We start from the raw sequence: 25,024 nt of genomic DNA, 5'->3' as shown, positions 1-25,024 counted from the left end.
GGGAAATTATCCTATATTTTGTAGTTGGAACATCACTGTCATCACGAGTCATTTTCAAAAGAAATCTAAGGTAATTCACATTGAAAATACTGTGATTATTTAAACCAGGCGTTGCAGTATGTGTACACCTCCACCTGAGTGAGTGAGAATGAACAGCTTAACACCGTGTGGCGGGAAGGACAGAGGCCTGTAGGTGGACGTCCTGGGGGAGAATCACAATCACTGTGTGGTCACGTGTGTGTCAGAGGCTTGAACAATGTGGGGACTTGTGGGCAAGGAGGGGACAGAGAGCCTGAGCTCTGTACACAGGTTTCTCGACTATGCTGGCGTCTGCATTGCAGGGAAATGTTTCCCAACCACAGAGAAGGCGAGAGCACTCGGTATGGTTTATTTGTCAAGAAAAAAACACAGAAAACAATGTAATTCGGCCTGACCAGGCAGTGGTGCAGTGGTTAGAGCGTCAGACAGGAACGGGGAAGACCCAGCTTCAAAACCCTGAGGTCACCGGCTTGAATGCGGGTTCATCGGGCTTCAGTGTGGGATCACTTGCTCTGCTGTACCCCCAACCCCACTCCGGTTAAGGCACATATGAGAAAGTAATCTCTCCCTTCCTCTGACTCACTCTGTCTCTGTCAGAATAAAGAAATGGAATATGGTGAATGAGAGTTTTGTATATAACTACTGACATATATGCAAACAGGCAATGAGACAGCCTTGTTTGTTGTCTGCAGTGAGAATATGAGGAATTAGTGCCACAGAGAAGAAGGAAGAAGTGCCCCTGGTTGCAGCTGGGAGCTTTGAGAGGAAACCCTGCTCCCACAGGAAGCCCCTTCCTTCCCCACCTCCCTCTGCACCTGCTCCTGGGGCTGGTCTCGGGCTCCGTGGGTCCGGAGCGCCCCCTGGTGTCCTGAGCGCCCCCTGCAGCCCGGCCCTCCCGTCCCCGCAGGGAGGTTTGTGTCTGGGCTCACACTGACTTCCCCTCGCTGTGTCTCGCACAGTAATACACGGCCGTGTCCTCAGCTCTCAGGCTGCTCAGCTCCATGTAGGCTGTGCTCGTGGACTTGTCTGCAGTCATGGTGACTCTGCCCTTGAATTTCTGTGAGTAGCTTGTGTCACCATCACCAGGGTAAACCCACTCCATCCATCCAGCCTTTGTTTGGAAACCTGTCGCAACCAGTTCATATAGTAGCTGGTGAAGGTGTATCCAGAAGCCTTGCAGGAGACCTTCGCTGAGGTCCCAGGCTTCCTCAGCTCAGCCCCAGACTGCACCAGCTGGACCTCGGAGTGGACACCTGTGGAGAGGAGACAGGAGTGTGTGGAATTCCCCACTGACTAGTGCTTGGTCCCCATTAACCCAGGGACTGCAGAGCCCCTTACCTGCAGCCACGGCCACCAGGAGGAAGGCTCTCCAGCTCCAGTCCATGGTGAGGGGCTGAGCTGTCAGGACTTGTGTTGGGGAAGGTGTGGTTGTGAGGGATGCTCTCAGGACACAGACACATCCATATTTTAGTAATCTACCTTGCCTCATTTGCATATTAAAGAGGCAAACTCATAAATGAAGTGTTGATTCCATCTGAGGGAAGATAGAGGTTTATCTGGGAGTCTCATGCTTCAAGTTCTTTTGTTTTTGGAAAATGTGTGTCTCTTCCTGGGTCTTTGATCCACGAGATGAGACAGTGAGAACCTCAGCGGCACCTTCCATTTCAACTCCATTAATCTTACTGCCCAAACTTAACCTCCCATGCATCTGCCTCTAGTAATGTGTTCCTGAATCTCCGTGAAAGAACACCATTTTCCAGCTGCACTGCCCTCATTTTTGTTTTTATTCTCTAGACTCAGTTGCAGGTCATTTAAAAAACTTGAAGACATAGAATAAACTCAGTTATGACCATGTATGTTTACATGAACATGCTGGTAAAGATTTGGAATAATCATGTTTCAGTTATACCATATTGATTATGGAAAACCTAGGTAGCAATTACTAATATGGAATTAAAGATATAAATAACATTGTGGATATAAAGAGCATTGTGTTCTTTGTCCATTGATTGCAGAATGAATAAATCATACAAATTAACTCCTAATACAGGAACTGAATATCAATTTTAGAGAAAACTGGTCAGCCTTGCATATTCAGACTTAGATTCTCCTTGAGGATCTGTTGATATGGACCTGGGACGTCATTCTAGTCAGAGGGCAGGAGTGGGAACATGTCGGGGCTTTGCTAGCTCAGCAATAGTTAATTTCAGGAGATCCATTCCTTCCCTCTCACAGTCCCAGTTCAAATCTGCGTGTGACTCTGGGGAGTGCTGTCACCGTGTCCACACATAACAGGTGTTCACTGGAAATGGAAACCAACTTATTGGGATGTATCTATGTGAAAAATGGGAAAAGGAACCATGTTCATGGGAGTTGATTTTACACAGACAGTGAATTATCCTCGTCTGAGGTGACTCACATCTGGAATTGTCATCTCATTGTGTTGTGATTTTCCTCATTGTTTAACCAGATCAATCTTTCTTCCTTATTCCTGAAATAGTGAAAGACAGCATCTAGAATCATGTACATAAGACATATTTAGCTTTAAAACTAAGCTAAGTTTCAGATTTCAGGTGAGTTTCAAAGTACTGTGCATTGTTCATGGACAGACAGGTGTCATGGCTGGATTCCCAGAATGGGGTTGCAATGGTTTTGTCTTCATCAGGGACAACCAAACAGACCTTCAGTTTATTAGACTCCCATGGATAACCTTGACCTAATACTACTTGTTGACGGAGCATACATCATGTGAAGGTGAAGGTCAACACCAAATGCTAGACTCTGAATGTTTAGAAAATGCTGTAATAGATTATGACAAACAAGCAGTCTTTTCCTGGGTCATAATCTGATAACCCTCAGAGCATAAATCTACAGAGGCATTGAAAGCAGTCATTATAATTTGTCATTTGTATCTCCAAGATTAAGAATCAATGGAATAGAAAAACATGTAGCTGTCTACTTACACTCAGATGTTTGATTTCTCAAGATAGCTGCTTGTGTTGGAATCATATGATGGAATTAGGCTAGGTCTCCCTATTATTAAAGGATATTATATGGAATAAATGTACTGGTATTAGTTTAAATCAGTGCTTATGTGATATCTGAGGATATTTCCACTCCTATGTTACCAAAATTGGCAAATCCTCAGCAAACTCTCCAGGTGAGATATGATCATAGACCAGATCTCAACGCCCTTTGATCCATTTATAGTATTTATCCAGCTTTCACTTCCCATGGGATGTGCAATAATTTCATTTATTGTGCATGTATTTGTTTGATGCTTTCAGATAATTTCTTTCTTTTTTTTTCATGTTTAGTAATTTTTTTTATTAAATTTAATGCAGTGACATTGATAAATCAGGGTACATATATTGAGAGAAAATATCTCCAGATTATTTTGACCTTTGATTATGCTGTATACCCCTCACCCAAAGTCAAATTGTCATCTGTCACCTTCTATCTGGTTTTCTTTTTGCCCCTCCCCTCCCCCACCCCCTCTCTCTCCTTCCCGCTCCATCCCCCCCCTTACCATCACATTCTTGTCTATGTCTCTGAGTCTCCTTTTTATGTCCCATCTATGTATAGATTTATATAGTTTGTAGTTTTTTCTGATTTATTTATTTCACTCTGTATAATGTTATCAAGGTCCACCCATTTTTGTAAATGATCTGATGTCAATATTTCTTATGGCTGAGTAGTATTCCATAGTATATATGTACCAAAGCTTTTTAATCCACTCACCCTCTGACGGACACTTGGGCTGTTTCCAGATCTTCGCTATTGTGAACAATGCTGCCACAAACATGCGGGTGCATTTCTCCTTTCGAGCAGGTCTATGGTGTCCTTGGGGTACATTCCTAAAAGTGGGATAGCTGGGTCAAAAGGCAGTTCGATTTTCAATTTTTTAAGGAAAGTCCCCATACTGTTTCCACAGTGGCTGCACCAGTCTGCTTCCCACCAGCAGTGCAGGAGGGTTCCCTTTTCTCCATCATCCTCGCCAGCACTTACTCTGTGTAGTTTTGTTGATGAGTGCCATTCTGACTGTAGTGAGGTGATATCTCATTTGTGGTTTTAATTTGCCTTATCTCTAATGATTAGTGATATTGTTGAGCCTTTTTTCATATGCCTAGCTGGCGCCATCTGTAATCTCCTCTTTGGCGAAGTGTCTATTCATCCTCTTTGACGCCCAGTTGTTACGTGGATGGCGTATGTTGTGTCTATACACGGTGCGTGTTGAGTGTATAACCTATACATAAGTTCCTTTATAAATTTTGGTTATTGAACCCCTTACATCAGACGTATTGTCAAATATTTCTATTCTCACATTGGTGTAGATTTGTCTTTTAATTCTGTTTCTTATTGTTCTTAGCTGTGCACAAAGCTTTGTTTAGTTTGATATAGTCCCATTTGTTTATCCTGTCTTTTATTTCACTTCCCCATGGAGATAAATCAGCAAATATATTGCTCCGAGAGATGTCGGAGAGCTTACTGCCTATGTTTTCTTCTAAGATGCTTATGGTTTCACGGCCTACATTCAAGTCTTTTATCCATTTTGAGTTTATTTTTGTGAGTGGTGTAAGCTGGTGATCTAGTTTCATTTTTTTGCAGGTAGCTGTCCAATTTTCCCAACACCATTTGTTAAAGAGGCTGTCTTTACTCCATTGTATTTTCTTACCTCCTTTGTCAAATATCAGTTGTCCAAGGAACTGTGTGTGTATTTCTGGGTTCTCTGTTCTGTTCCATTGATCTATATGCCTGTTCTTATGCCAGTACCAGGCTGTTTTGAGTACAACGGCCTTGTAGTATAACTTGATATCAGGAAGAGTGATACCTCCCACTTTATTCTTCTTTTTTAAGATTGCTGAGGCTATTCGTGTCCTCTTTTGGTTCCATATAAATTTTTGGAATATGTGTTCTATATCTTTGAAGTATGTCATTGGTATTTTAATTGGTATTGCATTGAATTTGTAAATTCCTTTGGGTAATATAGACATTTTAATGATGTTTATTCTTTCTAACCATGAGCACGGTATATGCTTCCACTTGTTTATATCTTCCTTGATTTCTTTTATCAATGTTTTGTAATTTTCCGAGTACAAGTCTTTAGTCTCCTTGGTTAAGTTTACTCCTAGGTACTTTATTTTTTTGGTTGCAATGGTAAAGGGGATTGATTCTTTGGTTTCTCTTTCTGACTGTTCATTGTTGGTGTATAAAAATGCTTCTGATTTCTGAGTATTGATTTTATATACTGCCACTTTGCTGAATTTATTTATCAGGTCCAGTAGTTTTTTGACTGAGACTTTAGAGTTTTCTATATACAATATCATATCATCTGCAAATAATGATAGTTTTACTTCTTCTTTTCCAACTTGAATGCTTTTTATTTCTTCTTCTTGTCTGATTGCTGTGGCTAGGACTTCCAGGACTATGTTAAATAAGAGTGGTGAAAGGGGGCACCCCTGCCTTGTTCCTGATCTTAAGGGGATTGCTTTTAATTTTTGCCCATTGAGTATGATGTTGGCTGTGGGTTTGTCATAGATGGCTTTTATCATGTTGAGGTATGTTCCCTGTATTCCCACTTCGCTGAGAGTTTTGATCATGAATGGGTGCTGGATTTTATCAAATGCTTTTTCTGCATCTATTGAAATTATCATATGGTTTTTCTCCTTCTTTTTGTTTATGTGATGAATCACATTGATTGATTTACGAATATTGTACCATCCTTGCCTCCCCAGAATAAATCCCACTTGATCACGGTGTATGATTTTTTCCATATATTGTTGGGTCCGGTTTGCTAATATTTTGTTGAGGATTTTAGCATCTATATTCATCAGAGATATTGGCCTATAATTTTCTTTCTTTGTGTTGTTTTTGCCTGGTTTTGGAATCAGAATTATGCTCGCCTCATAAAAGGAGCTTTCAGATAATTTCTTGATAGAAATGTATGGCCCTTTCACCACATAAAAGCTTCTTAAATTTATGTTTTCAATCTGGAGTGCCAACTTTGATGTCCAGTGACTGAGGTGCTTACCTTACAGCAGTCTTTGCAAACCTACTAGGTGTAGTGCTGCTGTGACTCCATACTTCACTGCCATCCTCATCCACAGTTTCTGTAAAGGTGGAAAATATAGCATCCTCACACAAAATTATTCAGACTTTCAAAATCCTAAATTATTTTATCTAAAGATCCTCCCACTAGCTGTTATGGCCACCCCCCCTCTGCCTAATGAGCACATCCATTGTCTACCTGCAAGATGGTAACTGGGAGATCCATGCATTGATAAATGTTTGCTCAACACTGGTTTCTGCCATACTGCATTCAGACGTAGATAATCGTTAAAACGATTCACATTTATACCCAGTCTGTCACCAACAGATTAAAGGTGTCTTTACAGTCCATGTTTGCATAAGGATTGTGTGACCTTCAAGCAGTGACTTCTGTCTTTTAGAATGAACATCAAAGAAAATTACTGTGAACCTCATTGCAAGGAATCATAATGCAACAGTGAAACTCAATGGTTTTCATCATTGGGTTTAGATTTATATTTGTGAAACATCACAAAATGTTACTTAATTGGAAGTTTATTCCAATAGTGATCTTTAACATGATGTCCCTCATTGATCCTGGAGAAGCTTCTGTTCTCTGGAAGCAAAATCTGACTCATGACCTTACATTCAAGCTGATGTCCTTGCACAGGGGGCAGACTCCATGTAAGATTTTTGAAAAGTTCCCTATGTAAACTATCATCATCATCATCATCGTCATCATCATCATCATCATCATTTCTAACATAATCATTCCTTTTTATTTTTTTTCTATGGACATGGTTGTAGTCCACACATGATGACACTTTGTATATACTTTTCCACCCATTCTTGCTAATTTTTTTATAGAATAGGTAGTCAGACTTTTTTTTATCTTACAATTTGACTGCTGAGTCAAGATCTTCAGGCTATGAGCATGATGTCAAGTCAATGACTTCCTCCAGGGGTCTTCTCCTCTAGTTTGGGGTTCATTCATCCCAGGTTTCCAATGTTTAGCAGCACGTGTTCTGCTGCTGACTGGCTGGGACACTGAACTGCGGGGAGCTGAGTTGCACTGTGAGTCCAGCAGAGCCTCAGGTTAGATTCAGTTGAGGTAGGTCAGAGGATCTGATGGTTAATTGATATTTGGGCACAAGAGAGGCTGAAAGAGACTCCCTGCCATTGTCCATGAGAGAAAGTTGTCTTTCTTTACAACAAACTTTTCTGAACCAGAGACGACACAGGTAAGTGCAGACACAGGAAACCAGATGGTTCCAACGGGGAACTGTGATATGAGGAGGAAGCCAAACAGGTAACCAACCCTTCACCTTCAACTGCACCTGCTACTGAGGGATCCTGAGGTATGTTAAGTCACCTTCTGTCCCTGGTACTGGCAGCCCCTCTCTCAGGGATGTCTGTGTCTGGGCTCACACTGACTTCCCCTCGTTGTGTCTCACACAGTAATACACAGTCGTGCCCTTGGCTCTCAGGCTGCTCATTTGCAGATACAGCCTGTTCTTGCCGTTGTCTCGGGAGATCGTGAATCGACCCTTCACGGAGCCTGCATAGTATTCACTACCACCAGGATAAATGTAAGAGACCCACTCCAGCCCTTTTCTGGGAGCCTGGCGGATCCAGTTCATCTGTAGCTACTGAAGGTGAATCCAGAGGCTGCACGTGAGTGTCTTAGAGACCCCCCAGGCTGCACCAAGTCTCCCCAAGACTCCACCAGCTGCACCTCACACTGGACACCTCCAAATACAACAACATTCTGGTTAGGATAATGTCACACATCCATTGTTTCTCTCAGTCGCACTCACATACTTAACGTCTTGTTCTTCATAAATTACCTCTTAAAATAGCAACAAAGAAAACCCAGTTTAGCCTAAATTCCATCTTGAGTCGTATGTGTTCAGTCCTGACCACGGAATCGGCAACCTGGTAATTCCAGGCTGGGCTCCTGTCCCAGAGCTGCAGGGTCGGGGCTGGGCTGGTTTTCATGAGCAGACAGGGCCCTACTTGCGTGTCCTCCTACTGAACAGAAAGCTATGTTGTTTGGACGGATACAGAGCGGGCAGAGACTCAGAGAATGTTAGGGAATCCAGGAGGCATTGGGTGAAACCGATAACACTGTACAGACAAAAGAAGTACAAAGAGACACAGACGGATTGTGTAATGTCTCGAACTGGTCCCATCTGGTAAGAGTTAACTCCAGTACCGGGTCTGGGTTCTGCCCCATTGGACCCAAATGCTTCCCTGAACCACCTTGAGCACAGCGTCATGCCCAGTGAGACGCAGGGCCCCTTATTATGTTGAGACCTGGCGTGGTTTGTATTCTAGTGTTGTCTGCACTTCAGGGTCGCATCCTTCTTAGCCCCTGAGTCTCTGCTGAGATGAGGGGGCTCTGCATCCCTGTGAGGTCAGCCTCACCCCGCTGCGGGGACTCGAGGACACACACACACTCACACACAACTGTCGCTCATCTGTGTTGAGAGCAGGGGACATGACGGGCGACAGGGGTGCAGTGCAGGGTGATTCACTCCCATGTTCCGGACAGCAGGGTCGGGTCGCACAGCGGGGCTGGGTCAGCCTTGATGTCCCAGCCGGGGAAGTGCAGCAATGCACAGAGGGCGCATGCGCTGCCGCATCTCTTAGCCCCGCCCTGCTTCCGCCGGATGTGTCGTCACAGAGCCGCTCGCTATAAATACGGGCCTCTGTGCTGAGGTCCCCACTCCAGGCTTCGCTCTTTACGGCAGGATTTTCTCCTCCCGTCACACGTGTCACCTCCTTTCTTTCTCCGATTCTCGGGTTCCCTTTCCCCGCTCTATGGGTTCATCGCTGCCCTGCGGGCCCTCAGTGCGCATGTGTCTCCGTGTCCCGTGCCCCGCAGCCCCGCCCGGCCGCCCTGCAGCGTCTGCTCAAGGGACCGCGTCCCCCGTGAGATTCCGCGGAAAAGCAGGGACGCTGTGCCGGCGATCAGGCCGCTGTCTGAGCCGGGACAGGAGCTGCCGGAGAGCGGCTCCGCGTGCAGAGTGTCCAGTGCTCAGTTCTGCTGTGAGAGTGAGGACACGTCACCTGGGGGGACGGGGAGGTCCTAAGGAGGTTTTCCGGTCAGGCTGCTTAGAAAAACCCCTCGTGAGATGCCGGGGTCTCCGGGCTGCGGACGGTCTGCGGCCGTCTGTGACCTCTCCGAGCCGTGCAGACGGGTGACCCCGGGGCCAAGTCCAGTTTCCTTTACGTTCACCGCAGACTCCTGGCTACGAAGGGCTCGATTTTTCCAACCCTTGATTGCAGCGCCGCTGACATCCAAAGCGCCGAGCGTGTTAGCTGTACGTTTTCAGGTTCACATGCTCCCGTGACACCAGCGCCACCATGAAGTGATCCACGCACATGCTCACAGCCTCCAAAGATTTCTCTAGCTCCCTTCGTTAGACCTTCAGTTATTTTTATAAGAGCTCCTTCTGGAAGATATACTGCGTTATAAAATGCAAGGTACACCATGCTGTCTCCTTAGCTGAGGACTGGGATCCCAGGACTTAACTTTCATAACCGAGACTCTGTGCCTTTGGACAACATGTCTCCATTGCTCCTCCGGGTCCTAGAACCACCTCTCATCTCTGTGCTCTATGGGTTTAGATACATTCGAGCCACATATAAATAAGAGCACACATCACTGTTCCTTTTCTGTCTGAATAATTCACAGAGCATAATGTTCTCCAGGTCTATCTGTGTCAACATAGGTGGTAGAATTTCACTATTTTGTAAGGTGGAATATATTTCATTGTGTGTGAGAATATATACACACACTGTATATAATGTGTGTCCATTGAGGAAACTGAGGAACTGAATCCCTCCCTAATTATTACTGTACTGTTGTTTGTTTCTCTTTCTTGTTCTTCAGTACTTGTTTTATACTTTGGTACTCTGATATTGAGTGGTAGTAATACAACCTGTTATATTTCTGTTCATGCAAATCACACATTTATTATCATATAATGACTTTTAAATTCTGTAGCCATGTTTTATAATTATCCCAGGGAGAGCTGTTTTTAGAGTTTCTGTGTAGACCAAACCCTGAAATACAGGGAGGGGCATAAGCAAGCTTGCAGTTGTATCCACTTTCGAACATAATAATGAATAAATACATAGTCATGTGAGATATACTGTGTTTTGTGTATTCGTTGGTCCTACTCTCATATGCTAAGGAGAGAGGAGGCTTGCAGGAAGAAAAGACATTCAGTGTGTATACCTCTCTTAGTTTGTGTGAGAAGAGCCATGGGTACATTCACGTGGATGGAAGATAGGACTTCCATGAGATTTGTAAATAAAAATATGGTGTGATGCTCTTAAACCCATCCACATGCTTTGAACAGGTCTGTGGGTGTTCCTAGTGTCCTCTAGCCTTCAGTCTGCACCACACAGGCTGTGTGACCCTGGTGCCATCCTCAGCTTCCTTTTATCCTCCAATGACTTTGCCTGGGAACAGCTCATATTTTTTCATAGTGTTTCAGTCTGTGAAAAAGAGAGAAACAGGACGGCATTGCAATATTTTGCAACATTTTCAATATTCTTTTGAACAACAAAATGGGGATATACTTCAATGATTTGATTTATGTCATATTTATAGACTTGCTTTTTTAAGAATTCAGTCAAGTTGAATCAAGTTGACTAACTGTTGTATATTGTAGGTGAGTTGAAAAATAGAGAAAGTCATTAGTTTTCTATTTGTGTGTTAGGAGTTCTACTGTTTCCAATGCACACTTCCTATGTGTTGTTACTCAGCTTATTTAGATCTCAGATCTCATTGCTTTCAGAATAGAAAAAAAATTCTCAAAGAGTATTTCTGTGTTTTCCTCTATCTACTCCTTCATGTATGTTTTATCAGTTTTACACTAGCATTGTTTGTGTCCATCAAGACTCTCATTATTGGGAACATTGGGGGTGACCATCATGCACAGTCTATTCTATCCCCTCATCACTGTCTGATACCAGTTTTCATGAATGGATGCACATCCAGAGAAATTCAAAATATCACGTGCCTTTAAAATATCTTGATGTTCTCCTTGTCAAGAACAGATTTATTTGAACATAACTGATATGGCTTCACACTGGAGAGTAAAGAAATTATTTCATGTTGTGACACATTGTCTGGGTATGTTGAGTTGGACTTAAGGAGATTAAGTGTGTTGCTGCTTGATGTGGCTTCATGTGCACCCTGCTCTGGAGGACAGAGCTGTAAAAAGGCAGCTGGGTTGTTTTGACTTGGAGCTCACGGTTTAGAGAAGAATCTAGTGATGATTACATTAGAAGACAGACAGAACATTAGAGATGGTTTCTGTGGTATATTCAAGGGAGAATAGAAAATGAAGAGAAATAAGGATTTAGACCAGTTGATTTTAACTCATCCATATGAATTATCTGAGACAAAGTCATAATACAAGAGTTAAGACAGAGTCCCCAGGGCTCAGGTCAGACACACTGCACAGATTTCAGTGGGGTTGTGAGGGGTTTCATCTATGTGCCTGTCTTTTTTTCTGTTTCCCAAAAGAATTAAAGATGTGTCAGCCCTGAGGGAGCGATGGGACTGGGGTCATATTGATCCATCAAAGGGCCTTGGAAAAAGTAGACTGCAAGATTGCTCCTTCTGTCTGTGGTTGTGAGTGGCACCGCAGTTCCTCAAATTTGTTTGCACCCTGATTCCATTTTCCCTTATCAGCATCCAGCTGCAAGGGAGGTCTGAGCCAGATCACTGAATACACAGTCATTCTTCCTCCTTCAGGCCTGCGTTGTCCTTAAGATGCTGGCTGAGTAGCCGCTTTGTCTATAGTAACCTGTCCCCAGGCCCCTGCAGTGCAGTGAGGCCCTGATCCTCAGGGTGCTGTGATGACTGGACACTGACCCTCAGGAATGTCTACATTATTACCGCTGGGTCCTGTGTGTGTTTCTTTTATGACAGAACTTGCTGGATGATTAACTTTAAAATATTGAGCTAAAGGTGTTGACATGAGAGATTATCCTAAATTATATGGTGGAATATCATGTTATCACAAGTGTCCATTTCAAAATGAAGTTAACCTGAATCATACTAAGTGTATTGAGATCATTGAGAAGAGGTGTTGGGATGGGTTTCTTCCTCCATCTGTCTGAATGAGTATCAATAAGTCAGCGTGTGGTGGGGAGGAGAGAGACCTGGAGGTGGGTGTCTTGGGTAAGAATCCTAATATCTTTGAGGCCAGGAGTGCCTGTCAGGAGCCTTGTCCAATGTGGAGAAAAGTGGGCATAGAGGAGACAGAGAGGCCATGCTCAGCACACAGGTGTTTCAATTTTTCTGCTTTTAGGGAAATGTTCCTCAACAACCAGAAAGGTGAGAGCACTGTGGGTGGTTTATTAGTCAAGAAAGAAACATCAAAGCACAGTAACATGGTGAAGAAGAGGTCTATAATAACTGCTGACATGTCATCTGCAAACAGAAAATGTTACAGCCTCGTTTTTTTGTCTGCATGAGAATATGAGAAATTAGAGCCACGGAGAAGAAGGAAGAAGTGCCCCTGGATGCAGCTGGGAGCTCTGAGAGGAAACCCTGCTCCCACAGGAAGCCACTTCCTTCCCCACTTCCCTCTGCACCTGCTCGTGGGGCTGGTCTCGGGCTCCGTGGGTCCGGAGCGCCCCCTGGTGTCCTGAGCGCCCCCTGCAGTCCGGCCCTATTGTTCCCCGCAGGGAGGTTTGTGTCTGGGCTCACACTGACTTCCCCTCGCTGTGTCTCCCGCGCAGTAATAAACGGCCGTGTCCTCAGCTCTCAGGCTGCTTAGCTCCATGAAAGCTGTGCTCGTGGACTTGTCTGCAGCTATTGTGACTCTGCCCTTGAAATTTTCCGCGTAGTATGTGCTACCATAGTCAGGGTCAAGCCTCCCAATCCACTCGAGTCCTTGTCTGGGGGCCTGTCGCACCCAGCTCATCCAATAGCTGGTGAAGGTGTATCCAGAAGCCTTGCAGGAGACCTTCACTGAGGTCCCAGGCTTCCTCAGCTCAGCCCCAGACTGCACCAGCTGCACCTCGGAGTGGACACCTGTGGAGAGGAGACAGGAGTGTGTGGAAATCCCCACTGACTAGTCCTTGGTCCCCCATCAACCCAGGGACTGCAGAGCCCCTTACCTGCAGCCACTGCCACCAGGAGGAAGGCTCTCCAGCTCCAGTCCATGGTGAGGGGCTGAGCTGTCAGGACTTGTGTTGGGGAGGGTGTGGCTGTGGGGGATGCTCTCAGGACACAGACACATCCATATTTAACTACTCTACCTCACCTCATTTGCATATTCATGAGGCAAGCTATCTCATAACTGAAGAGTTGACCACATCTGATAGAAGACAGAGGCTTCTCTGGGAGTCTTCGTGTTCAAGTCCGTCCTAATCTTCTTTTGACAATATGTATCTTATCCCGGGTTCTTGAGCCTCGAGATGAGACATTGAGAACAGCAGAGACACTTTCCATTTGAACTCGATTCATCTTACTGCCCAAGTGCAACCTCCCATACATCTGCCTCTGGTCATGCTTTCCTGAGACTCCGAGAAAGAACACCATTCTCCAGCTGCACTGCCTCATTTTTTATTCTCTAGACTCAGTTGAAGGTTATTTAAAAAAATTTGAAGAGATTGGATATACTCATTTATTAGCAGTTATGTTTAGGTGAAGATGTTTAGGTGAAGATTTGACTTTGGGTAATGAGTATGCAATATAATCAAATGTCAAAATAACATGGAGTTTTTTTCTCTGAACATATGTACCCTGATTATCAATGTCACCACATGAAAATTAATAAAAAAACATTTTGTAATAATTCTTTTAAATTATAGAAAATTGATTATGGAAAACAGATATTACTAATAAGGAGTTATAAAGATATAAATAATATTATTTATATGAAAAGCATAATTTCTTTTTTTAATTTATTTATTAAATTTAATGCAGTGACATTGATAAATCAGGGTACATATGTTGAAAGAAAACTTCTAGATTATTTTGACATTTGATTGTGCTCTGTACCCCTCTCCCAAAGTTAAATTGTCTTCTGTCACCTTCTATCTGGTTTACTTGTGCCCCTCCCTTCCCCCAACCCCTCTCTCCTTCTTCGCCCCATCCCCCCTCCCCCACCCCCACCCCTGTTGCCATTACATTCTTGTTCATGTCTCTGAGTCTCATTTTTTTTTGTTTCTTTTTGTTTTTTTGTTTTTTTTAATATTAATATTTTTTTATTAAATTTAATGCAGTGACATTGATAAATCAGGGTACATTAGTTGAGAGAAAATATCTCTAGATTATTTTGACATTTGATTGTGCTGTATACCCCTCCCGCAAAGTTAAATTGGCTTCTGTCACCTTCTATCTGGTTTTCTTTGTGCCCTCCCCTCCCCTAACCCCTCTCTCCTTCTTCACCCCCTCCCCCCTCCCCCAACCCCCCCGCCCCTGTTGCCATCACATTCTTGTTCATGTCTCTGAGTCTCATTTTTATGTCCCTTCTATGTATGGATTCATCTCAGTTTTTTTTCTGATTTACTTATTTCACTCCGTATAATGTTTTCAAGGTCCATCCATGCTATTGTGAATGATCCGATGTCATCATTTCTTATGGCTGAGTAGTATTCCATAGTATATATGTACCAAAGTTTTTTAATCCACTCATCCTCTGACGGACACTTGGGCTGTTTCCAGATCTTCGCTATTGTGAACAATGCTGCCACAAACATGCCGGTGCATTTCTCCTTTTCGAGCCGTTCTATGGTGTCCTTGGGGTATATTCCTAAAAGTGGATAGCTGGGTCAAAAGGCGGTTCGATTTTCAGTTTTTTGAGGAATCTCCATACTGTTTTCCACAGTGGCTGCACCAGTCTGCATTCCCACCAGCAGTGCAGGAGGGTCTCCTTTTCTCCACATCCTCGCCAGCACTTATTCTGTGTTGCTTTGTTGATAAGCGCCATTCTGAATGGTATGAGGTGATATCTCATTGTGGTTTTAATTTGCATTTCTCTAATGATTAGTGATGTTGAGCATTTTTCATATGCCTATTGGCCATCTGTATGTCCTCTTTGGAGAAGTGTCTATTCATCTCTTTTGCCCATTTTTGGATTGGGTTGTTTGTCTTCCTGGTGTTGAGTTTTACAAGTTCTTATAAAATTTTGGTTATTAACCCCTTATCAGACGTATTGTCAAATATGTTCTCCCATTGTGTAGTTTGTCTTTTTATTCTGTTCTTGTTGTCTTTAGCTGTGCAAAAGCTTTTTAGTTTGATATAGTCCCATTTGTTTATCCTGTCTTTTATTTCACTTCCCCGTGGAGATAAATCAGCAATATATTGCTCCGAGAGATGTCGGAGAGCTTACTGCCTATGTTTTCTTCTAAGATGCTTATGGTTTCACGGCCTACATTCAAGTCTTTTATCCATTTTGAGTTTATTTTTGTGAGTGGTGTAAGCTGGTGATCTAGTTTCATTTTTTTGCAGGTAGCTGTCCAATTTTCCCAACACCATTTGTTAAAGAGGCTGTCTTTACTCCATTGTATTTCCTTACCTCCTTTGTCAATATCAGTTGTCCATAGAACTGTGGGTTTATTTCTGGGTTCTCTGTTCTATTCCATTGATCTATATGCCTGTTCTTATGCCAGTATCAGGCTGTTTTGAGTACAACGGCCTTGTAGTATAACTTGATATCAGGAAGAGTGATACCTCCCACTTTTTTCTTCTTTTTTAAGATTGCTGAGGCTATTCGTGTCCTTTTTTGGTTCCATATAAATTTTTGGAATATGTGTTCTATATCTTTGAAGTATGTCATTGGTATTTTAATTGGTATTGCATTGAATTTGTAAATTCCTTTGGGTAATATAGACATTTTAATGATGTTTATTCTTCCTAACCATGAGCACGGTATATGCTTCCACTTGTTAGTATCTTCCTTGATTTCTTTTATCAATGTTTTGTAATTTTCCGAGTACAAGTCTTTAGTCTCCTTGGTTAAGTTTACTCCTAGGTACTTTATTTTTTTGGTTGCAATGGTAAAGGGGATTGATTCTTTGATTTCTCTTTCTGACTGTTCATTGTTGGTGTATAAAAATGCTTCTGATTTCTGAGTATTGATTTTATATACTGCCACTTTGCTGAATTTATTTATCAGGTCCAGTAGTTTTTTGACTGAGACTTTAGGGTTTTCTATATACAATATCATATCATCTGCAAATAATGATAGTTTTACTTCTTCTTTTCCAACTTGAATGCTTTTTATTTCTTCTTCTTGTCTGATTGCTGTGGCTAGGACTTCCAGGACTATGTTAAATAAGAGTGGTGAAAGGGGGCACCCCTGCCTTGTTCCTGATCTTAAGGGGATTGCTTTTAATTTTTGCCCATTGAGTATGATGTTGGCTGTGGGTTTGTCATAGATGGCTTTTATCATGTTGAGGTATGTTCCCTGTATTCCCACTTTGCTGAGAGTTTTGATCATGAATGGGTGCTGGACTTTATCAAATGCTTTTTCTGCATCTATTGAAATTATCATAGTGGTTTTTCTCCTTCTTTTTGTTTATGTGATGAATCACATTGATTGATTTACGAATATTGTACCAGCCTTGCCTCCCCAGAATAAATCCCACTTGATCATGGTGTATGATTTTTTCCATATATTGTTGGATCCGGTTTGCTAATATTTTGTTGAGGATTTTAGCATCTATATTCTCAGAGATATTGGCCTATAATTTTCTTTCTTTGTGTGGTCTTTGCCTGGTTTTGGAATCAGAATTATGCTCGCCTCATAAAAGGAGTTTGGAAGTCTTCCTTCCTCTTGAATTTTTTGAAATAGTTTGAGAAGGATAGGAGTTAGTTCTTCTTTGAATATTTGGTAGAATTCCGTTGTGAAGCCATCGGGCCCCGGACTTTTCTTTGTTGGGAGTTTTTTGATAACTGTTTCGATCTCCTTTGGTGTAATTGGTCTGTTTAAGTTTTCTGATTCTTCCCGATTGATTTTTGGAAGATTCCTTGTACGTTTCAAGGAATTTGTCCATTTCATCTAGGTTGTCTAGTTTTTTGGCATACAGTTCTTCATAGTATTTTCTTACAATATTTTGTATTTCTGTTGTGTCAGTTGTTATTTCTCCTCTCTCATTTCTAATTTTATTTATTTGAGTCCTCTCTCTCTTTTTCTTGGTGAGTTTACTTAAAGGTGCATCAATCTTGTTTACCTTTTCAAAGAACCAGCTCCTAGTTTCATTGATCCTCTGTATTGTTTCTTTAGCCTCTATGTCATTTATTTCTGCTCTGATCTTTATTATTTCCTTCCTTCTACTACATTTGGGCTTTACTTGCTGTTCTTTTTCTAATTCTTTTAGATGCAGGGTTAAGTTGTTTATTTGAGCTTTTTCTAGCTTCTGAAAGTGTGCCTGTAGTGCTATGAACTTCCCTCTCAGCACTGCTTTCGCTGTGTCCCATAAATTTTGAGTTGTTGTATGCTCATTGTCATTCGTTTCTAGGAATTTCTTTATTTCTTCTTTGATCTCATTCTTAATCCATTCATTATTTAACACCCTGCTATTTAGTTTCCATGTGTTTGAGAATTTTTGAGCTTTTCTGCTGTGATTCATTTCTAGTTTCATGCCGTTGTGATCGGAGAAAAGTGCTTGATATGATTTCAGTCTTCTTAAATTTGTTGAGAGCACTTTTGTGCCCTAACATGTGGTCTATCCTAGAGAATGTACCATGAGCACTTGAAAAGAATGTATATTCTGCTGCTTTAGGGTGAAAGGTTCTGAAGATATCTATTAAATCGAGTTGATCTAGTGTTTCCAATAAGTCTGCTGTTTCTTTGTTAATTTTCTTTCTTGAGGGATCTATCTAGTGATGTTAGTGGGGTATTGAAATCCCCTACTATTATAGTATTGCTGTTGATCTCGCCCTTTAAATCCATCAAAGTCTGTTTTATATATTTGGGTGCTCCTATATTAGGTGCATAGATATTTATAATAGTTATATCTTCCTGTTGGATTACTCCCTTTATCATTATGTAGTGGCCTTCTTTATCTCTTACTATATCCTTTGTTTTAAAGTCCAATTTGTCTGATATAAGTATTGCTACCCCAGCTTTTTTTCATTTCTGTTTGCATGAAACATTTTTTTCCATCCTTTTACCTTCAATCTGTGTGTGTCTTTTGTTCTAAGGTGTGTCTCTTGTAGACAACATATGTATGGGTCCTGTTTTCTTATCCATGCAGCTACCCTATGTCTTTTGATTGGATCATTTAATCCATTTACATTTAAGGTTATTATTGATATGTAGTTGTTTATTGCCATTTTCTTCTTTAAAGGTGTATTCCTTTTTCTTTTTTTTTCTGTATTCTTTCCCACTTTATCTGTTTACACCAGGCCCCTTAATATTTCCTGCAGCATTGGTTTGGTTGTAATGAATTCCTTGAGTTGTTTTTTTGTCTGGGAAGCTTTTTATTTCTCCTTCAATTTTAAATGATAGCCTTGCTGGATAAAGTAGTCTTGGTTGTAGGTTCTTGTTCTGCATTACTTTGAATATTTCTTGCCATTCCCTTCTGGCCTCAAGTGTTTCTGTTGAGAAGTCGGATGTCAATCCTTATGGGGGCTCCTTTGTAGGTGATAACTTTTTTTTCTCTTGCAGCTTTTAATATTTTCTCTTATCGCTTAGCTTTGGTATTTTAATTATGATGTGTCTTGGTGTAGGTTTCTTTGGGTTTCTCTTTAATGGAGTCCTCTGTGCTTCTTGGATTTGTGAGAGTTTTTCTTGCATTAATTTAGGGAAGTTTTCAGCTATGATATGATTGAACAAAGTCTCTATCCCTTGTTCTTTTTCTTCTTCTTCAGGAACCCCTATGATGTGGATGTTATTTCTCTTCATGTTGTCACAGAGCTCTCTAAGAGTTTCCTCTGACTTTTTGAGTCTTTTTTCTCTTTTCTTCTCTGCTTTCATGCCTTCATTCCAGTTGTCTTCTAACTCACTGATTCGATCCTCTGCTCTATCTATCCTGTTTTTAATTCCTTCCATTGTGGTCTTTATTTCTGATATTGTATTTGTAGTCTCCAACTGATTTTTTTTTTATACTTGCTATTTCTTTATTTAGGTTTTCAAACTCCCCCTCCATTGTTGTTCTAAGATCCCTAAGCATCCTTACAATCATTATTTTGAACTCCGCATCTGGAAGTTGGATTATTTCCATATCACCCAGTTCATCTCTCGAAAGTGTCTCTTGTGGTTTCATTTGGATTGCACTCCTTTGTTTCCTCATCTTCTTCTTCTTCTTTTTTTATTTGTAGAGTTGATTGAGTCTAGGCTTGGTGTTGTCTTCCTCCAGTTTTCAGTTGTGTTATTTTTAGGTCTTCGTGGGTTGGTATCAGCTATTATTTGTAATCCACTTTCGGATTTGGGCAGCTTTGAAGTCTTGATTTGTTTGTTTTCTTAACAGGTGATAGTCTTGTTAACTGATCTCAGCAGGGGGCTTCCTTGAAACTGTATCCAGGAATGCTGTGGGTGTAACCTGAGACGCTGAAGGTCTCTTCCTCCAACTAATCTCACTGGGGGCAGGGTTTTTTCTCTCAGCTTCAGTAGGGGGAGGTGTATCTCAGATCTCCATGGAGACCTGAGTTACTGCCCCTCCTCCCCACTTCTTGTTTTCAGCTGTGTCTTGTTGTGCTGATTGGAGCTGGATAGATGTCCGGAGATCTCTGATCCGGAAGCACTTCAGCTCTGTTTTGTGAAAGGTTCAGTCCCTCCCCCAGCTATGGCCGCCTCCAGCACGAATGAGTCAGCTTGTTTATTTTGTTTCTTGCATACCTTAGCCCCTCACAGTCTGTCCCTCTCCCTGTCTTTTCCACTTGGGAGATAAGCTGGTCTTTTCAACCCACCTTGCTCCCTGGTCGCCAGGTAAGTGGCTGTGAGCAGTAGTTTCTGCTCTTTTTCCTCTGTGAAATCCTCTCTGGGCTCTCAGCCTCACCCCCCTCCTTCCCTTCCTGTAAGCAGAGGAGATTCAGGCACTCCTTACCAGGATTATTGTGGCTTCCTCTTTGCTCCTTGGTTTTTGAGAGCTGTTCTTGCAGTTCAGTGTTGGTTTTTCATGCTGATTTTTCTAAATTGATTTGTATTCCAGTTTGGTGTTGAGAGCTGGGTGTCTGTGCATCCGCCTACTCCGCTGCCATCTTCTCTCTCTCTGAGTCTCATTTTTATATGAAGAGCATAATTTCTTTGTTTATTGATCGCAGAATGAATCAATCATACAAAGAAGCTCTTATTTTAGGAACTGATGGATCAAATTTTAGAGAAAACTGGTCAGTCTTAGAGATTCATACTTGGATCAGGATCTGTCATAGTGGACCTGGCACCTAGTTCTAGTGAGAGGGCAGGAGAGAGGCACGTTTGTGCTTTGCTAGTTCATTAAAAGTTAATTTCAAGAGAAACATTCCCTCCCTCTCACAGTCCCAATTCATGTCTTCATGTGACCTTGGAGAGTCCTGTCATCGTGTCCACACATGACAGGGCTTCATCAGAACTGGAAGCTGATTCACTGGGATGTATCAATATGCAAAATGGGAAAAAGAACCATGTTCATGGGAGTTGATTTTACACAGACTGTGAATGATCCTCCTTTGAGGTGACACCCATCTGCAACTGTCATCAAATTATGTTGTGATTTCCCTTATTGCTTAAGCAGGTCAATCTTTCTTCCTTCTCCTGAGATAGCCACACCTAGTACCTGGGTCATTTGTATTAGAAAGCTCTACCTTGAAAACTAATGCAAGTTGCAGATTCCAGGTGAGTTCCAAAGTACTGTGCAGTGCTCACGGACAGACAGGTGTCCTGGCTGGATTCCAGGAATGGGCTCACAATTGTTTTATCTCCATCAAGAACAGTTACAAACAGATTTCCAATTTATTAGACTCCCATTGAGAACCTTGACCTAATATTACTTGTTTATGGATCATACATTATGTGAAGGTGACTGTCAACACAAAAGGCTAGGCTCTGAAAGCTAAAAAATGCTGTAATAAATCATTATGATAAACAAGCAGTCTTATCCTGGGTTATAATCTGATCTGAACCCTCAGAGCATAAATCTATAGAAGGATTGGAAGCAGTTGTTTTATTTGTCATTTTGACTTGAAACTGTGACAAATGTGTCACAAGAATGGGAAATTATGGATCTATGTGTCTGTTGGAGACAGATGCTGATGTTGTGAAGAATTGATGTTAAGCCAAACAGAATGGTAAATATAAGTAACACATTTCCATTGAATGCCGTATATTCAAGTAATCGTAAAGTTTTACATTTAAAAATGAAACAGTTCAGTTTGCTGAAAGCAGAGAAAATTCATATAATCATCAATCAAAAAAGCTCATTAATTAGACATTGTCTGTCAACAAACATGTGCCATGTGATAGAGAATGTGTGCAGCTTCAAATAGCTCTGGTGAGACCACATGGCCACCAGCACTGCTCTGTCCAGTGTGCTCACTGTGACGTGTGAGGAAATAAAGTGAATTATTGGAGTGTATAGATCTGTCATTATTGAGATGTGACATGAGTGAGCTGTCCAGAAAATAGACAAATATGCACTATATAAGAATGTGTAAGTCATCTTTGTAAATTAATTGTGTAAAAATTGGAAAAAAAAGAACTTTGCTGTTTTTTCCATGTATGAGAGCAAGAGCTAATTTTAAAAGAAGATGACATCATTTAGAGGAGCTCCACATCTGTCAAATATGTAAAATGTAAGCTTTGATCTTTTCTCTCCAAACGTATGGTTGTCACATTCATCAAATCTATATGAATTCTTCAAAGCTGAGTAAAAGAAACTCCCTCAAATCAATGCATTCAAACTGTGATAGCTGCATTGAGACTGTAAAGTTGACACCACCCATGTCTACTTTGTTCATCGTGGTCCTTAATAACTGCTGAAAGTCTTTCTGCTGGGTGGGCTCTGTTAAAATCTCCCCTCCCTGTCCCCATTGTCTTGTGAGTCCCTGTCATTTCCTCATCACCTCTAATTCTCAAAGGAGCTGAGGCCACAAATCCTCTAAGGCACCTCAGACATTTGTCTATTTCCACAGCAGTCAGGAGTTGGTGGGTGGTGCAGGAGGAGTCCCTGTCACAGTGAATATGCAGGAAAGTAGCCTGACTCCAGGTTCTTGTGGTGCAGTTGAGGCCCTCAACCTAATGGCAGTGGGATGGCTAGACACACACGCTCCATAACATCTAGATTCTTTTTTCTCCTGTATTTTCTGAAGTCAGAAGTGGGGAGGCAAAGAGACAAAAATCCTACATGCACCTAACCAAGATTCACCCGGCATGCCCACTAGGGGGCGATGCTATGCTCATCTGGGGCGTCATTCACTTGCAACCAGAGCCATTCTAACATTTGAGGCAGAGGCCACGGAGCCATCCTCAGCACCTGGGTCAACTTTGCTCCAGTGGAGCCTTGGCTGTGGGAGGGGAAGATAGAGGTAGAAAAAAGGAGAGAGGGAAGGGTGGGGTACCAGATGGATGCTTCTCCTTTGTGCCCTGGCCAGGAATCAATTCTGAGACTTCCACACACTGAGACAACACTCTCCCACTGAGCCAACTGGCCTCGGTCAGGAATATCAAAATTCTTACTGCTGAAGGCTGTGTGTGTTCTCTTATGTTACAGAATTTGAAGACATGGTTAAGTTAAGATTGATTGAGTTAAAGGTGATGACATGTTTTATTATCCTAGCTACAGTTTTAGGACATTCCTGCTATAGCAATTGTCCTTTTCAACAGAAACTTAATAAAAGTCACAATAAAAATATTGTGATCAATAAAACCTGGTGCTGATCTGGGTTTCCACCTCCAATCAGGTGAATGAGGATCAAAAGGTTAACACCATGTGGTGGGGAGGACAGAGACCTGTGGATGGACGTCCTGAAGGAGGATCCTAATCACTGTGCATCCAGGTGCGCCTTTCAGGAGGATTAGCTGATGTAGGGACAGGTGGGCAGGGAGGAGACAGAGAGTCAGAGCTCAGCATAAAGGTGTCTAGACTGTGGTGACCTCTCTGTTTGAGGGAAATAGTTTCCAAACACAAGGAAGCCGAGAGCACTATGAATTGTTTATTTGCTGAGAAAGAAGCATAGAAGTACAGTAATATTGTGAAGAAAAGTTGTGTAATAAATGCTGACATGTCATCTACACATAGGCAATGTTAGAGCCCCGTTTGTTATTTGCAGTGAGAACATGGAAAACTAGAGCCACAGAGAAGAAGGAAGAAATGCCCCTGGATGCAGCTGAGAGCTTTGAGAGGAAACCCTGCTCCCACAGGAAGCCCCTTCCTTCCCCACCTCCCTCTGCACCTGCTCCTGGGGCTGGTCTCGGGCTCCGTGGGTCCGGAGCGCCCCCTGGTGTCCTGAGCGCCCCCTGCAGCCCGGCCCTCAGTCTCCGCAGGGAGGTTTGTGTCTGGGCTCACCCTGACTTCCCCTCACTGTGTGTCTCGCACAGTAATACACGGCCATGTCCCCGGCTCTCATGCTGCTCAGCTCCATGTAGGCTGTGCTCGTGGACTTCTCTGCAGTCATGGTGACTCTGCCCTTGAATTTCTGTCCGTAGCTTGTGTCACCATCACCAGGGTAAACCCACTCCATCCATCCAGCCCTTGTCCGGGGCCCTGTCGCACCCAACTCATATAGTAGCTGGTGAAGGTGTATCCAGAAGCCTTGCAGGAGACCTTCACTGAGGCCCCAGGCTTCCTCAGCTCAGCCCCAGACTGCACCAGCTGCACCTCGGAGTGGACACCTGTGGAGAGGAGACAGGAGTGTGTGGAATTCCCCATTGACTAGTCCTAGGTCCCCCATCAACCCAGGGACTGCAGAGCCCCTTACTTGCAGCCACTGCCACCAGGAGGAAGGCTCTCCAGCTCCAGTCCATGGTGAGGGGCTGAGCTGTCAGGACTTGTGGAGGGGAGGGTGTGACTGTGGGGGATGCTCTCAGGACACAGACACATCCATATTTAACTACTCTACCTCAACTCATTTGAGTGTTAATGAGGCAAACTATCTCATAAATGAAGTATTGATCCCATCTGAGAGAAGATAGAGAAAAATTTTGAAAAAAGAACAACATTAAAGTCTCTATTTACTGCTCATACTTCAAATAATAATCGTGTTCTTGAGGCTAGTTATCAAATTTCTTTTTTTTTTTTTTGTATTTTTCTGAAGCTGGAAACGGGGACAGACAGTCAGACAGACTCGCGCATGCCCCCGACCGGGATACTCCCGGCACGCCCACCAAGGGCAAAGCTCTGCCCACCAGGGGGTGATGCTCTGCCCCTCCGGGATGTCACTCTGCCATGACCAGAGCCACTCTTGCGCCTGGGGCAGAGGTCAAAGAGCCATCCCCAGCGCCTGGGCCATCTTTGCTCCAATGGAGCCTTGGCTGCAGGAGGGGAAGAGAGAGACAGAGAGGAAGGAGGGGGGGTGGAGAAGCAAATGGGCGCTTCTCCTGTGTGCCCTGGCCGGGAATCAAACCCAGGTCCCCGCACACCAGGCCGTCACTCTACCGCTGAGCCAACTGGCCAGGGCCTCAAATTTCTTTAATCATCGCTAAAACTGGAGAAAATCACACTATAGGAGAGAATTTAATAAAACCGTCAATATCAGCATTTCTTACAACGGTTCTTGAAAAAGATGACAAAGATGTAAAAGCTATGCCACTCAGTGACAATACTGTTAGCAGAAGAATAGACGAAATGAGTGAGGATATTGAAAAACAACTTATTGAAAAGCTGAAAACAAGAAAATTCTTCTTGCAAATGGATGAATCAACTTTGAGAGACAGTGAGGCAGTATTGATAACTTACGTAAGATATATTGATACAGGACATTTTGCTGAAGAAACGTTGTTCTGTAAAAGATTAGAAAGCACCACTACCTCCAAAGATATATATAATAATCTAAAAAACTACT

At 42.6% G+C, this 25,024-nt stretch overlaps 2 pseudogenes and 1 gene segment (V, D, J or C); all 3 read right to left on the bottom strand.

Annotated features, from left to right (window-relative positions):
• Positions 1-801: 801 nt before the first annotated feature.
• On the bottom strand, positions 802-1,423 carry LOC136318408 (immunoglobulin heavy variable 1-3-like; annotated as a pseudogene).
• Positions 1,424-12,764: 11,341 nt separating this feature from the next.
• On the bottom strand, positions 12,765-13,261 carry LOC136318406 (immunoglobulin heavy variable 1-46-like). The segment is given in 2 exon segments: positions 12,765-13,129; positions 13,216-13,261. Coding segments are annotated over 2 exon segments (411 nt in total).
• Positions 13,262-23,494: 10,233 nt separating this feature from the next.
• On the bottom strand, positions 23,495-23,995 carry LOC136318405 (immunoglobulin heavy variable 1-46-like; annotated as a pseudogene).
• Between the last annotated feature and the right edge of the window lie 1,029 nt (positions 23,996-25,024).

The sequence above is a fragment of the Saccopteryx bilineata genome, unplaced genomic scaffold, assembly GCF_036850765.1.
Source record: "Saccopteryx bilineata isolate mSacBil1 unplaced genomic scaffold, mSacBil1_pri_phased_curated manual_scaffold_159, whole genome shotgun sequence".
NCBI classification, from domain to species: Eukaryota; Metazoa; Chordata; class Mammalia; order Chiroptera; family Emballonuridae; genus Saccopteryx; species Saccopteryx bilineata.
Note: the sequence above shows the minus strand (reverse complement) of the source record. Positions and strands in the feature narration are given on the sequence as shown.